General features: G+C 25.4%; 1 protein-coding gene across 1 annotated transcript in view; it reads right to left on the bottom strand.

Moving 5' to 3' along the window:
• Window positions 1-9,649, bottom strand: part of LOC117169900 (N-acetylneuraminate 9-O-acetyltransferase) — a 22,042-nt gene extending 12,393 nt beyond the window's left edge. The window contains exons 1-6 of the mRNA XM_033356409.1: window positions 9,466-9,649; window positions 9,201-9,338; window positions 8,959-9,055; window positions 5,633-5,891; window positions 2,926-3,183; window positions 351-586 (exon numbers count right to left, since the gene is read on the bottom strand). Of these exons, the coding sequence (XP_033212300.1) occupies window positions 351-586; window positions 2,926-3,183; window positions 5,633-5,891; window positions 8,959-9,055; window positions 9,201-9,315 (965 nt within the window). The 5' untranslated portion in view covers window positions 9,316-9,338; window positions 9,466-9,649. The remainder of the gene's footprint in view (window positions 1-350; window positions 587-2,925; window positions 3,184-5,632; window positions 5,892-8,958; window positions 9,056-9,200; window positions 9,339-9,465) is intronic.
• Between the last annotated feature and the right edge of the window lie 5,130 nt (window positions 9,650-14,779).

Consider the following 14,779-nt stretch of genomic DNA (forward strand, 5'->3'; position numbering starts at 1 on the left):
TTAAAAATTTTTTAGTTTCTGGTAGAAAATCAATCTTCTTGATTTAAAAGTCGACTGTTTTGTTAAAAGTATATGTATTTTGTTGACAATTTATATTTCTGGGTAAAAAGTAAATCTTCTTGCTTGAAGATTCAACATTTTTCATGACATTTTTTGTCATTATTGACTGAGAAATAGTGCCTTTAGTGTAATTATTTTTTAATAGCAGCAAAATAGAATTATCGCTTGAAAAAAAGGACAAATAGTGTCCGAGGTTTCAAACAAATTCTCGGTTAATTTCCGCTTTTACCGGGCAGTGGCATGTTTTCAATTATAAAAAATATTTATCTGGATTAATTTGCAATAATTACCATAAAGCAAGGATAACAAGCGAAACAAGTTGTAAAGTAGTAGCAGGTTCTGGAGAACTACAACAGGTGCCATCGTCAAAATTCATATGATCATTGCAATGCGTATTTAAAAGAATTTGTATCTTGTGGCGCAATGACAAAGGACTCGCCAGATATCCATCCGGACTTTGCTCTAAAATTCCAGTACCTACTAGTCTACTGCTTTCCCATAAATGGGCTCCACTATGTGATAAAATCTGCGACAGAAAAAAAGAAGTTTCTTGTAAATATACTGCAAAAAGCGAATGCATGCCTTAGACTCACTTCAGATATAAAAAATAGTGTAAATAGTAACACAAATTTGGAAAAATGGTGTCAACATTTTTTCAAGTATTAAATTTATCTGTAGTCCTAACTTAAAAGTTTATTGTCCTACAAAGATGATTTCTCAACAAATATGTAATTGTTTATATTTTTACAAAAAAAAAATTAAATTTCTACCAAAAAAGATGAATTTTGAAACGAAGAAGAATTTTTTATAAAAAAGACGAATTTTCAATAAAATAAATGTATTTTCAAACAAACAGTTAAATTTTAAATCAAAAATGAAAAAGTTACATTTTCAGTCAAATAAATTAATTTTCAACAAAAGACAATGAATCTAGGAATAACTACATATATGGATGATCAGCATTCCTATTTATTTAGCACAGACTTCACATTATGATCCCCACTTTTTTCGGTTGAAAACTCTACTACTAAATTTTTTGTTTGAAATTAAAAAAAGAATCTTGTAATACATTTTTTTTAAACTCATACTTTTTAGTTGAAAATTCAACTGTTTTTTTTAAATTCCTCTTCTTTGGTTGAAGATTGAACAATAAGATTTGAAAATGTTATGTTTCATAAATAACAAATTTAGCCTGTTTATTAAAAAAAAAATGATTTTGTTGAACATTTGTCTTGTTGGTTTAAAACTACATCTCATTCTGTAGAAATTTTATATTGTTGAGTTAAAAATGCAAATTTTTTGTTAAAAAGTAATCTGTTTTGGTTGAAAATTAAACTTTTTGGTAGAATAGTAATTTTGTTGGTTAAAAATGTAAACTATTTGATTAAACCTATTCTTGTTGTTGAAATATAAACTATTACGTTTTTCGATGAAAAATCAACTGTTTTTGTTTAAATTCGTCTTTTTGGGTTAAAGATTCAACAATAAGATTTAAAAGATTTTCTCTCTGGACCAGCAAATTTAGGTTGTTGCTAAAAATTCAATTATTTCGTTAAGAATGTTTTGTTGGTTTAAAACTACTCTGTAGAAATTTCATCTTATTTAGTTAAAGATGCAAATTTCTGGTTAAAAAGTAATTTGTTTTTGTAAAAATTAAATTTTTTGTTTACAATTCAAGTATTTTGCAGAAAATTCGTATTAATATAAATGATATTAATAAAATAATTTATAATAAAATTCGTATAATTCTCGGTATTCTCGGTGAAAATTGGTATTTTTAGAAGAATAGCGATTTTGTGGGTTAAAAATGCAACTGTCTGATTGGAAATTTAGTTTTAGTTGAAAATTCAAGTGTCTTGTTGAAAATTCATTTTTTTTTGTTCGTTAAGTCCAAATTTTTTTATTCTAAATGAAAATATTTTATTGTTGAAATATCAACTATTACGTTTTTCGTTGGAAATTCCTCTTTTTCTGTGGAAAATTCCATTCTATGGTAGAAAATTATTTTTGTATGTAAAAATTCACATTTTTTTATTGAACATTAAACTATTTTTCACAAAATTCATATTTTTGGCTTTAAAATTCATTTGGTAAAAAATTAAACTGTTTTGTTGAAAATTCGTTTTTCTACTGGAAATTAATTATCGTAAATGAAAATAGAACTACTCCATTTTTCGTTAACAATTCATCAACTATTTGGTTAAGAATGTAGTATTTTGTTGAAAAGTCGTCTTTTCTGATAGAAAATTAATCTTTTGTGTTAAAAATTCATCATTTTAGCTAAAACTTTACCTATTTGGTTAAAAATTCAAATGTTTTGAAGAAAGTTTATATTTTTAGTTAAAAAAGCAACTTTTTAGTTGAAAATCAATCTGTTTTGGTTGAGAATTCAACTATTTTGTCAGAAATTCGTCCTTTTCTGTTTACTAAACTGTTTTTGATTTAAAATGTAAATATTATCTTGGTTAAAATATCAACTATTAGATTTTTAAAATAATAATTGATCCTTTTTCGATGAACATTTAACTACTTTGTTAAATGTTGTTAAATGTTAACAATCGTTATTTTTTCATGATTCCTAAATAAGTTCACGAACGTCGTTAAAAATTGCAGAAAAAACTGTAGGTAATTTATGCACGGCCAATTAGAGAAAAAGTTTAAAAGTATTTTTCAAGAAAGATTAAAGAAACAGTGACATTAGCGGAATAATGGAAGAAAATAGCGTCTTTAGTGTCATTTCTTTCGAAATAGTAACAAAATAGTTTTAGAATTTATATTTTACTTTTGATTATTAACATTAATAATTGTTCAGCTGAAATAAAGGGCATTTTTAAATAAATTAATTAAAAATTGATCGTCTTTAACCTCGGCAGCTGCTCCGTTGCAAACATCAATCTGTCTATTATCAATGTTTGATAACTGCGTCGGCAAACGTTCTTTCAACAATGGATCCTGCATCGTCCAGAGAAATCGGGATCCTTTTTGTGCCAAAACATCGGCTGGATGAACGAGTTTGAATAGATTTGAACTGAAGACTGAATGTAACATCACATCGCTCGCATTGTTTGCAAGAATGTCGGCGGCTGCACATCCAGCGACTATCATATTTGGCGGTTCTCCACTCTAAAAGACATTTTTCTAATAACTGGGGAAATATTTTTAAAAAATATATAAAATCATTTTGTAATGGAAAAGGCGATAATAGGACAGGGTTTTGGCAAAACTTCTTGTTTAAAGTACCTGCACTCTTCCTGTAACAATATTTCATTTTTCCAGACCATTATTATTCAAAGATCATCACTTTAAACATTTATAACATTATAATCTTTTATAAATGGAATAAAGTAAGTCGAAATTAAAATTTCAAATTTATTTCAACCATAAGATATGAAATTTTAATCCAAAAAAAGAATGAATTTCGGACCAAAAAATATGAGATTAACCAAATAATTAAATGTTGAAGTAAATAATTAAATTTTCAATAGTACAGATGAATTTTCAATCTACAATGATGAATTCTCAAGCACATGGTCGAATTTTTAATTTTCAAAAATTAAATTCAACCAAAAAAATGGATTTTTTCAGCTATTAAAAAAAATAATGTTCAGGCATTTTGTTTAAAATTCGTATTTTTGTTTTAAAATTCATCTCCTTTGGTTAAAAATGTCAATATTTTGTGAACAAATGTAATATTTTGTTGAAAATTCGTTGTTTTTTGATAAATATCAACTAATTAGCATTTTTTTCGTGAAAAAGAAATATTTTTTTTAATTCAAATGTGTTCTAAAAAAGTAATATTTTCGGTTGAAAATGAAACTGTTTTTGGTTCAAGTTTAATCTTTTTATTTAATTCGACCATTTGATCTATTTGGTTAAAAATTCAACTGTTTTGGTTAAAATTTAATTATTTTGTTAAAAATTCCACTCTTTGAAATATCAACTAGTAATATTTTTCGTTGATAATTCATATTTTTGTTCTTCGCCAAAAAGGTGAATTTTTCATAAGACAGTTGTATTTGCAACAAAAATATGAAATATCAGCGAAAAATATTACTAACTGATATTTCAAAGTTTAGAATATGTAACAAAATAATTAAATTTTGAACAAAACAGTAGAATTTTTTTCTAAATAGATTAAATGGTCGAATTAAAAAAAAACGATTAAACTTGAATAAAAAACAGTTTCATTTTCAACCAAATAGTTGAATTTTCAGACTGAAAATATTACTTTTTTAGAACAAATTTGAATTTTTAACAAAAAGATTACTTTTTCACAAAAAATGCTATTTCGTTGTTATATCAAAAAGAAAGATAACAACAAAACAACGAATTTTCAACCAAATATTCAATTTTTTTTCACAAAATAGTGACATTTTTAACCAGTGTTGAATTTTCAACCTACAAAGATGAAATTTCTACCAAAAGAGATGCATTTTAAAACAAAAATACGAATTTTAAACAAAATGCCTGCACTTTCAAAGAAATAGTTGAATTGTCTACTAAAAAAGATGAATTATTGACTTTTACGTCAAAAGACGAATTTCCTGTAAAACATTTGAATTTTTAACCCGTAAATATGAATTTTCAATCAAACAGACTTATTTTTAACCAACAAAAAGAGGAAACTTCAAACCTTTAAGATTATTTTTCTACCAAAAAAGATGAAATTTAAACTAAAAAAGAAAAATTGTCAACAAAAAATGGAAACGAAAAATATAATATTTGATATTTCAATAAAAAACAAACAAAGGAATTTTTAACAAAATTGTTAATTTTCCAAGCAAAAACATGGACCTTCAAGAAGAAAAGTAGATTTCTAATAAAGTAGTTTAATTTTATCTAAAGTAGTTGATTTTCAATTTTCAACAAAGGAGTTAAACATACTACTACAGTGGTGAATTTGTAACTAAAATAATGAAATTTTAACTGGAATCGTTAACTTTTTAGTTGAAAAATTAATTTTTATTAAAAAATAATTATTTACAACGATATAACGATGAATCTTCAATAAAAAAATGATTAGTCAACATAGTGGTTCAACCTTCAACAAAGTAGGTTCAATTTTCAGCCAAAAGATGTTAATTTTAAATAAAAACCAGTTGAATTGTACCCAACAAGAGGATTTTTAAATCAAAAGTTGCATTCATATAAAAAAATGATGAAATATCTAATAAAACCGATTCCTTTTTAAACCAATGATGAATTTTCAAAACCAAAAGTATGAATTTTCGACGGAAAGATAATTTTGAAACAAAATAGTTGATTTTTCAACTAAGTAATCAAATTTGTAACTAAGAATGCAATCTTCAGGAGGAAGTAACTGTAAAAAAAGAAAAAAGAAAAAGAAAAAAAGAAATGACTAAAAAGAATATTTTATCAGGGTGGCCGCAAATATTCATTTTCAACATTCCCTAAGTTTTTTCTAATCAATTTTTTATTTTCTCTGACCATTTATGCTCAAAAAGCAAAATAATTAAAAAACAATAACATTTTCTTTCTCTTGATTTCCATATTTTCCCTGAGCTACGGCCACCCAGTAGTACACCTTTTTCATTTGAATATGGGTTATTACCATCCAATTTTGAAAGTCTGCTATCATCGCCGAGTTTATTTGTGGCCTCCAAAGAAACTGGACTTTAAGCCTGAGTTGTGCATCATTAAAACTCAGGTCTGAATTTTCTGGCAATTCCATTAAATCAGAAGCTCTGCCATCGACTATAAATTGTGATACAAAGGATTTATAGAGTTGTCTGATTCGTGCATCACCAGTGAAAACGAAGTGATTGTGGTGACCCATAAAAGCTAAATATCTGAGACACCTTCGACTATCCCTGTGAAAGAAAATGTTCTTTGAAGTTTATAGTATTCATAGATTGGGGTAACTTAACCTTTGATCTAATGCAATTTAACATAAGGCGCGTGATTTAAAAAACAGGGTTGCAATAAAATAGCAATTTTGAAATTCCCCAACTCCCCCTGATTTTTCGCTGTCAAATAATTCATTTTCCCTGACCGTTATAGTTTTTCTTTCAGGTGGAATTTCCAACCAAAGAAATTAATGTTTAACCAGAAGGATAAATTAATCATTTCATAAATGTGTCTTTAATGTCAACAAATTTGAATAATAATTTAAACAAATTTCTCTTTTATGTTCTTATACTTAAAATTCAGAGCATATTTAGGTAATACTAATGTGAGTACTATATAACATTTAATTCGAACCGGTTCATATATTTTCAACAAGATTAATGAATTTTTAACAAATAGTTGAATTTTCTACCTAAAAGATTCATTTTCTATAACAAAGACGACTTTTAAGATATGAATTCTCAATTTTCGACTAAAATTATGGATCTTTAACTGAAATACTTGAATTTTCAACCAAAACGATTAGATTAAAACAAGAAGATTAATTTTTCTCCAAGAAAGACGATCTTTCAATAAAATACATGAATTTTTAACCAAATAGTTGAATTTGTAAATAAATAAGACCAATTTTTAACAAAAAATGAAGTAGTTAATTTTTTATATAAAGAATTGAATTTTCCAAATGAAATAATGAACTTTCTGCTGGAATAGTTTAGTTTTAAGCCAAAAGATGAATTTTCAAATAAAATTATGAAACTTTCATTGGAATAGATGCATTTTCAACAAAAAGAAAAAAGAATTTTCAACGAAGAAAATTAATTTCTACAAAAAATACAAATATTTAACTCAAAATATAAATTGTCAACCAAAAACTGAATAGTGAAATTATTAGTTAAAAAAAGTTTAAGCGAAGAGATGGATTTTCATCTAAAATAATGGAATATTCAATTTAAATAGTTATATTTTCAGTTTGAAAAAAACTAATTTTCGAAGAAAAAATGAATTAAAAAAAATAATTCCATTTTCAAATAGTGACGGATTTTCCACTTAAATAATAAATCTTCAACCAAGAAGATTAATTTCTACCAAAAAAGACACATTTTCAACTGAAAACAATTTTTCAAGCAAAAATGGAATAGTTAAACATTTAGTCAACAACATTAAATTGCAATCAAAGAAAAAACGTATTTCCTAGAAAATAGATAAATTTTCAACCCAAGAGAAGAATTATCAAAATTAAAATGATAAATATTTAACGAAAATACTTAAATTTTCAACAAAACAGATGAATTTAGAAACATAAAGATTAATCTTCAAACAGAAAGATTAATTTTCTAGCAAGAAAGACGATTTTTTCAATAAAATAGATGGATTTTCAACAACAAAATACGAATTAAAACAAAAAATTAATTTTTCACTCAAAAAAAGAAACAAATTTTCAACTAAAGTGATGAATTTTCTATTAAAATTTTGCACCTTAAATTGGAATAGTTGAATATTATACCAAAAAGATGAATTTTTAATAAAAGAGTTTAACCTTCAACCAAGTAAGTTTGTTTTGAACCAAGTAGTTTTTTTCAACCAAAGCGATGAATTTTCAATTAAAATGATGAATATTTAACTGGAATACTTGCATTTTCAAACGAAAAGATAAATTTTTAAACAATTCTGAAATAAAAAAAATGAATTTTCTAACAAAATGAAGGATTTTTAACTGAAATAATGAATCCTGAAATGGGTTAGTTAGTTTTTTAACCAAAAATATGAATCTCCGTTTAAAAAGATAAACTTTCGACAAAGAAAATTAATTACTACAAAAAAAAAAAAAAAATTCAACAAAATAGCTCATTTTTCAACCATAGAGATAATTTATCAATTAAAATGATGAACCTACAACCAAAAAATGATTTTTTGAAAAAAAGATTTAACTTTCAAACAAGTAAATAAATTTTTGTTCCAAAAAAGGTGATTTCTGAACTAAGATGTAGCAGTAGGTATTTCAAACATAAAGGATTTTAATTTTAATTCAACAGTTGCATTCAACCAAAAAGAATACTTTTCAACACGAGTCGAATTTTCGACGAAGAAAGATTTTTCAGTCAAGAGAGAGAAAGCAAAAAGATGAATTTTCAATTCAGAAGATTAATTTTCTATGAAAAAGAACTAAATTTCAACCAGATACTTGAAATTTTAACTAAAAACAATCAATTTTCAACCATAAATATATAGTTAACTTAGAAGTTAAAAAATTAATTAAAAAAAAAAGAATTTTCAACCAGATATTAAATTACAGAAATATAAAGCTATTTTTACTTCTATTTTGAGAAAAAAATGTGAACAAAATTTAAGACTGGGGGAAATATAGTCAGTGTCGCAAAATATGTTTTTTTTTTTTAAATATTACTAGCGGTGAGTGTAATAACTCTGGAACGGATTATCTGGAATAAAAAAACCAGCAAGATTTCATTAGTATATTCCTTACGGAGTTTGTGAACTAAGGGATTTTTATTTGAACAAAAATTTTTGTTGTTGTCCAAAAACCCAAATTATTGGGTCCTAAAGATATGAATTTTTGGAAAAATCGTTGCAATTTTTTTTTAAATCAAAATTTTACTAAACCCTTCGTACACAAACTGCGTATAGGAATATACTGATGAAATCTTGCGTTGTTTTTTTTAAATTTCAGATAATGCATTTCAGAGTAATCATGTTCGCAAAGCAAGTAATAATAAAAAAAGTGTTTTTCGGAAGCGGCCATATATCCCTCGGTTTTTAATATTTTTAATGAAACAGTACCTAAAAATGTGTAGTAATCGATTCTCTATATTCCATTTCAATGAAATTTTGTTAACATAGCTAAAAAAAATCTTAGAAATCCCTTAATATTGCTAGATATAACCCCTTAAATAAAATTCTCTGAGATTTCTAGGGTCTCCAAATTACATAAAATTTTCCTCGAAATTACAGATTTTCCAGGCAGAGTAGAAACACTGCAATATTATATATTGTTATACAAATAAATTATCTTACGTTTGCGTATAATGATGCATCATGCAACCGTACGGTTGCCATTCCTTGTCTCCTTTATATCTTCCCTCTGTTAATAACCATTTGCAAGAATCACTGTCTGAAATACGAGTGAAAAATTGACTATCTCTTTTTATTTTAAAATAAAGAGGCATTAAATTCCAACTAAATTTGAAGCAATTGGCAATAATTGACAAACAACAGTAAATAAATAATAGTGAATACTTTTAATTGTATTAGCTTACCATAAATGATATGTAATATTCCATGATAAAGAATAAAACAGAGGATTAGAGCTGCTGCTAATTTTTTTGCACTTGCTACTGTGATTAAACTAATAAAATGTTCTGCGGAAGTCATGATAACATTACTTTCTTCAAAATCTAAAATAGATTAAATAACTGACACTATTTAAACCACATTTTTTCTAATATATTTTAAAACGCTGCAATCAGCATTAAATTATTTTGCAGAAAACAAACATTATTTCGTAAGCGCAAAAATACGCACTTGGTTATGCCAATCCGGCATATTTTTGTTATTGCAGAAGTTGCAAAATGAAAATGCATAAATAGAAAGATTGATAAAAGACAATTTTATGCTTCTTATTATTTCACTCCTAAAACACTTTGCCACTTTACCAAAAGGTTTGTTTACGCTGTTTCCTCGATAACAAAAAAACAACAGTATCGCCAAAGAGAAAAGAAGAAAAACAAAGAGCCGGAATTTGAGGTTATGTCGAGCAAAAGTCAGAAAAAGCGCGGTAATTTTCAAAACCAAAGAGTTATTATTGAATCCTCAAATATAGCGTACACAAAAAGATAGATAATAATAAATGATGAAGTGAGAAAAATAATTGTTATTTATTCCTATTTATATTGAATATAAATTAAAATACATTGAAGATAGCTCATGTCCATTTTCACGGAAGTATTGCTTGTCTAGGCACTTCGTTATAAATAAGTAATTAAAAGGTAATGTACGTAGTTTAAATACATTTTCCCTTTATTTTGGAAAAAATTTGTTTTTAATTTCTTTGGATGTAAAGTTAAAAAAACTAAGAAACAAATTTTGTTCTCGAAATATAATATTTAAAAAAATTACGAAAAATGCCATTTTATTATTTTTTACCTAAAGTTGCAAGGAATTTTTTTCATTTGTATATTTTTTTATACTATTTTTTGATTCATGTTTCAGGATCTAAAAGAAGAGATCAAAACATGTATTCAAAGCCTAAAAATATGTAAAAGTTTAATCATATTTTTAGAAACAGCATTAAAAAACACAAAAAAACATTTTTTTGGAAACTGTAGGTATAAATTAACAAAATTACACTTTTCGACATATTTTAAATACACAAAAACAAAAGATGTTAAAAAATTAAATTTTTTCAACAGTTTTGTTCAATGGTGAGTTTTTTTTCGACTTATTTTTTGAAGTATTTTTTTATTCATTTATTTTTATATATTCACACAATATATGTATTAGAGTTATCAAAAAAATCGATTTTTCGTGATCGATCTCTCTAATTTATTTGTTTTCCGGAAAAATAAATTCCCAATTTTTGTTCTAATTGTTCCCCGGGAATTAAAAATAACATGTGGTTCTAAATGGGAAAAGCTCGATTTTAGAAAAATGGAAAGAAGACACTTTTTATTAACTGTATATAATTTAAAGTTTCATCACCTCTTAAAGAATATTCAAGGAAGAAATGTCTATGCAATAACTTGTAATTTTTAACCTCAACTTAAGCCATTTTCTCATCCTGTAAATCGTAGAAAGTTAAAATTTTCCGAAATTAATGGCAAAATAATGAACGACTATTAAACGTAATATCTTTTTAGGACATTTGGCAATTTTTTAGAAGATTTTTATTGGTTTTAACCACAGTTTGCAATTATTTAAACAATTAATATCACTTGATCCTTTTCCTAGGAAAGATGAAGAAAATTCTAGTTTCCTCGAATCTCTTACACTATGTTGCTAATTAATCTTTATTTCCTTGTATCTACAAAATCGATCTAAAAAAAACTACTCATAACGTAACGAAAAAACATTGTAAAAAAACATTATTGTAAAAAAGCTTAGGACATAAGTTCTGATATTAGAAAATACTGCATAATAAGCGAATAGTGTAAGCCGTAAGGGGTTAAAAAAAAACTTGTTTTAAAAATTTTTATATGAAAAGATGCCAGTAAATGGTTATGAATTATGTACATACTTGTAAAATATTTTTTCCAAAAAATATCTTAATATTCATCAACTGCGTTAATAATTCTATTATGTAGTAACTTTTCAAGACATATGGGGGAAGAAATTAATTTTGGCAAATAAGAATTGTAAGTATTCTTTAATTGTGTCATTAATTCCAGAAAAAACTAACTTTTTACTATATAAAGGTGAAAAATTGTTTAAACAAATGAAAATTGTTTAAATAATTACCAAACATGTCAAAGAAGAAGTATTATAGTCTTGAAATCAATCAATTGTCTTACTTATCCCAAAAACATATATTAGAACTGAGGTTCTGGTGGTTTGGATCCTACCTAGGGCTGTAGGTCCTACATAATGCACTTGGCTGCAATCTAGTCCCTGAATGATAGGATGAAAAAACAAATATTTTAAATTATAGGCACACTACTCTATATAAACTGCAGACTATAAAAAAATCCAACTCTGACCAAAAATGACTTCGAAAAATTGGACTATAACCATCTTAAGCCTGAGACATTAATTATAATCAAATATATTTATAATATCATAAAAATTAAAATAGAAATATTATGAAATATTTATAATTTTTTGTATCTATTGAAATCCTTTACAACTGACTTAAGATCATAAAATGAAAATGCTTTGAAATCTTCAAAAATCTCTGAAGTCCTTTGAAATCATTAAAAATACCATAAAATATTGTAATCCTATGAAATCTATCAAAATTCTGGAGAAATTTAGGAAATTCTGGCGAAACTTAGGATATTCTTTGCAGTCCCATACATTCCGAATATATATATTCTTTATAATGCCCATTGCGAAGATTAATTATTAAATTTTATTTTAATAAGTGAGCTTTATGCATTTTGGAAGATAAATTGTTAACATTGATATATAAATTAAAAGTATAATTTGGGTAAGCATCTTAAATACATGAATAAATAACATTTAAACAGATTATCAAGTAGCCCGATAAATGGTGAAAAGTTGGTAATTGAAAGATCAAGTTCTATATGTTATAAAATGCAAGTGTACCTTTGTTACAAGGCTGGAAATTTTATTGTTTGAATTTTAATTTTAAAAGAAATATTGATGAATTTTTAATTTGTATTGAAATACATGCAACGATTAGAAAATTTGTTCAATTTGCACGACTTTGTCATTTCTTTTTCAGTCATAAAAGTGTTTATATTTCAGAATATTGATTTTGCACATGCTAGCAAACATTTTTTGCAAATATTATTCTTTTCATAATTTGAATATCTTTTTATAGGAAAAAGTTTCTTTTCAAATGTTTCTGCAGTTCATAAAACTTGCAGACCTTTATAAGATGAATAATTTTTCTTATTTACATTTTTTCGTATATCTTGGATAGTTTGAATATAAAATTTAGTTGGTTATTTTTAATAATATTCTTTACGATTAAAAATGAAAACCATGCATCTTATAAAAAAAAGTATCATTCAAATTTGTAGATTTTTTTGGGATGGACAATTTTGCTTACAAAATGATTATTTTTTAATCAGAACACGCACGATAGCGTGAGTTGTGTCGTGTTAGTCAACAAATTTGAATGAAAAATAAAAAATGTGAAAAAATAAAATATTGGGAATGATTTGGAAATTAAAAAATACATGAAAAATGCATGTATTAGATTCGTATGTCATCGAATTATATCATTTCACTTTAAAATCATTTTATCTTACTTTTAAAAACTATTATTTATTTCCAATTTAAGAAGCAGGTTTTGCTATTGACATCAATTATTTTTATTTGTATTGGGTATATTCTTTATAGTTTCTATGTAAATTGTGAAATCAATTATAAACTTCGAACCTCTATCAAGATTATTCCTATTTGATCAGAGCTTTATTAAGACCTCCAATTTTTTTTTTGGAATTTAGCTATAAAATATCTTTGTTTTAACAATTTATAAACTTAATAAAAATAAAAATAAATATTACAGTTAAAATAATCTTAACTCACAATAATGATTATTATAGCATTATACTTCTGAGCCGATGCTTAATTAAGCGACTAATATGGTAAAAAACTTGAAATTATGAATAAATTTGAATAAATTATAATAAATAGTAACATACTTATAATACAGGCACAATATTAGGAAAAAATGCAATTTTTGTAATTTTTAAAAGTCAATAACCTTCAAATTTAGTATATTCACTCTTCACAAATTATTGTGAAATATCAGCATTCTCGATGGGCATCAATGAAAGAATTAATTCAAAATCTTTGTAATTGAGTCATCGAAAGGAGTGAGAGAAAAATCCAGCAGAATTTGATACAGAGATCATAAAATTATTAGAAGAATGCAAATTAAAAAATAATTCCTATAAGATTCATTGAAAGAAGGAATTTTTCTTATGGAATATTATAGAAAAATAATATAGCACAATAGTTTTTTTTTATATTTATTTATAAAAGTCACAATTTTCTATTATTATTTAATAATATTATTATTTGAATATTAATGATAAAGTAAGTTATACAAGTACAAATATAAAGATGCCTTAAAATAATTATTGTGGAAAAACCGCTTCTTCAGACGTGAACTTGCTATAGATGATTTTTTATTTAAAATATTTTTAATAATAGTAACAGCTGCGAGTTGATGCCCAACTTTCCTGATAAAATGTAACCACTGAGATAGCTGCAACGCGATTTAGCAGGAAACATAATTTCTTGCTGATGGAAAATGCTACAATTTTTAATTTGTTTATGATATTGATATTAACAATATAAATATTTAACATTAATATTTTTTTGCAGATATTTATTATAATTTAGAATTAATTTTAAATTTGCTTGATATGAAAAACAATACTTTGAAAAAAACCATTTGCTCAATAGAATATTTATGATAATGGTAATTGTTAACTAATAATTATATTTAATCAAGTTTTTTTTTGTTTTGGTTGATATCCTTATGAAAATAACGGTTTATATACATTATTTATAACAATTGGCTTAAATATTAAACTGAATACTCATCTTCCTGAAGTGCATCTGAAATAATCCTGATAGATAGCGACTTCTCTCAAGTATTTTCTTCCCAAAAAAAATTACTAAATGTCCAATTTTGATGTTCTATTTGTTTAAAAATTTACGAAATTTAAATTAGACCAAAATCCAAATTAAAAAATCCATTTAACGTCCAATAATCAAATTGATGCAAAATCAACAAAAAAATAAAATAAAATTTTCGGAAAAAAATAAAAAAAGAGGAAAGAAAAATGAGAAGGCAGCCAACCCCATCCCCTTCCTTCTCTTTTTCTTTCTTTCGTCCCTCTTATTTTTATGACCATCAAATTACAATAAAATGAAAATAAAAAACATAAATAAATAAATTTGCATTGCCAACGTTTCGGTACTCGTACAGTACCCTTATCAAGGCAAGAAAATTTTAAGTGGTAGAAATTGACAGCACCCACGAACAGGTGCTCTCTCTTTGATACCTGAGAATCGAATGAGCGTCAGTAGGCCAATTTGTTGTAAACACAATATAAATATCTGTCACAATTACATCAGAAATAGAGAAAGTAAAAGAAAAATAGAATTCATGAAACAGCTACGTTATATGTAATTAATC

This window comes from Belonocnema kinseyi, chromosome 3 (genome assembly GCF_010883055.1).
Source record: "Belonocnema kinseyi isolate 2016_QV_RU_SX_M_011 chromosome 3, B_treatae_v1, whole genome shotgun sequence".
NCBI classification, from domain to species: domain Eukaryota; kingdom Metazoa; phylum Arthropoda; class Insecta; order Hymenoptera; family Cynipidae; genus Belonocnema; species Belonocnema kinseyi.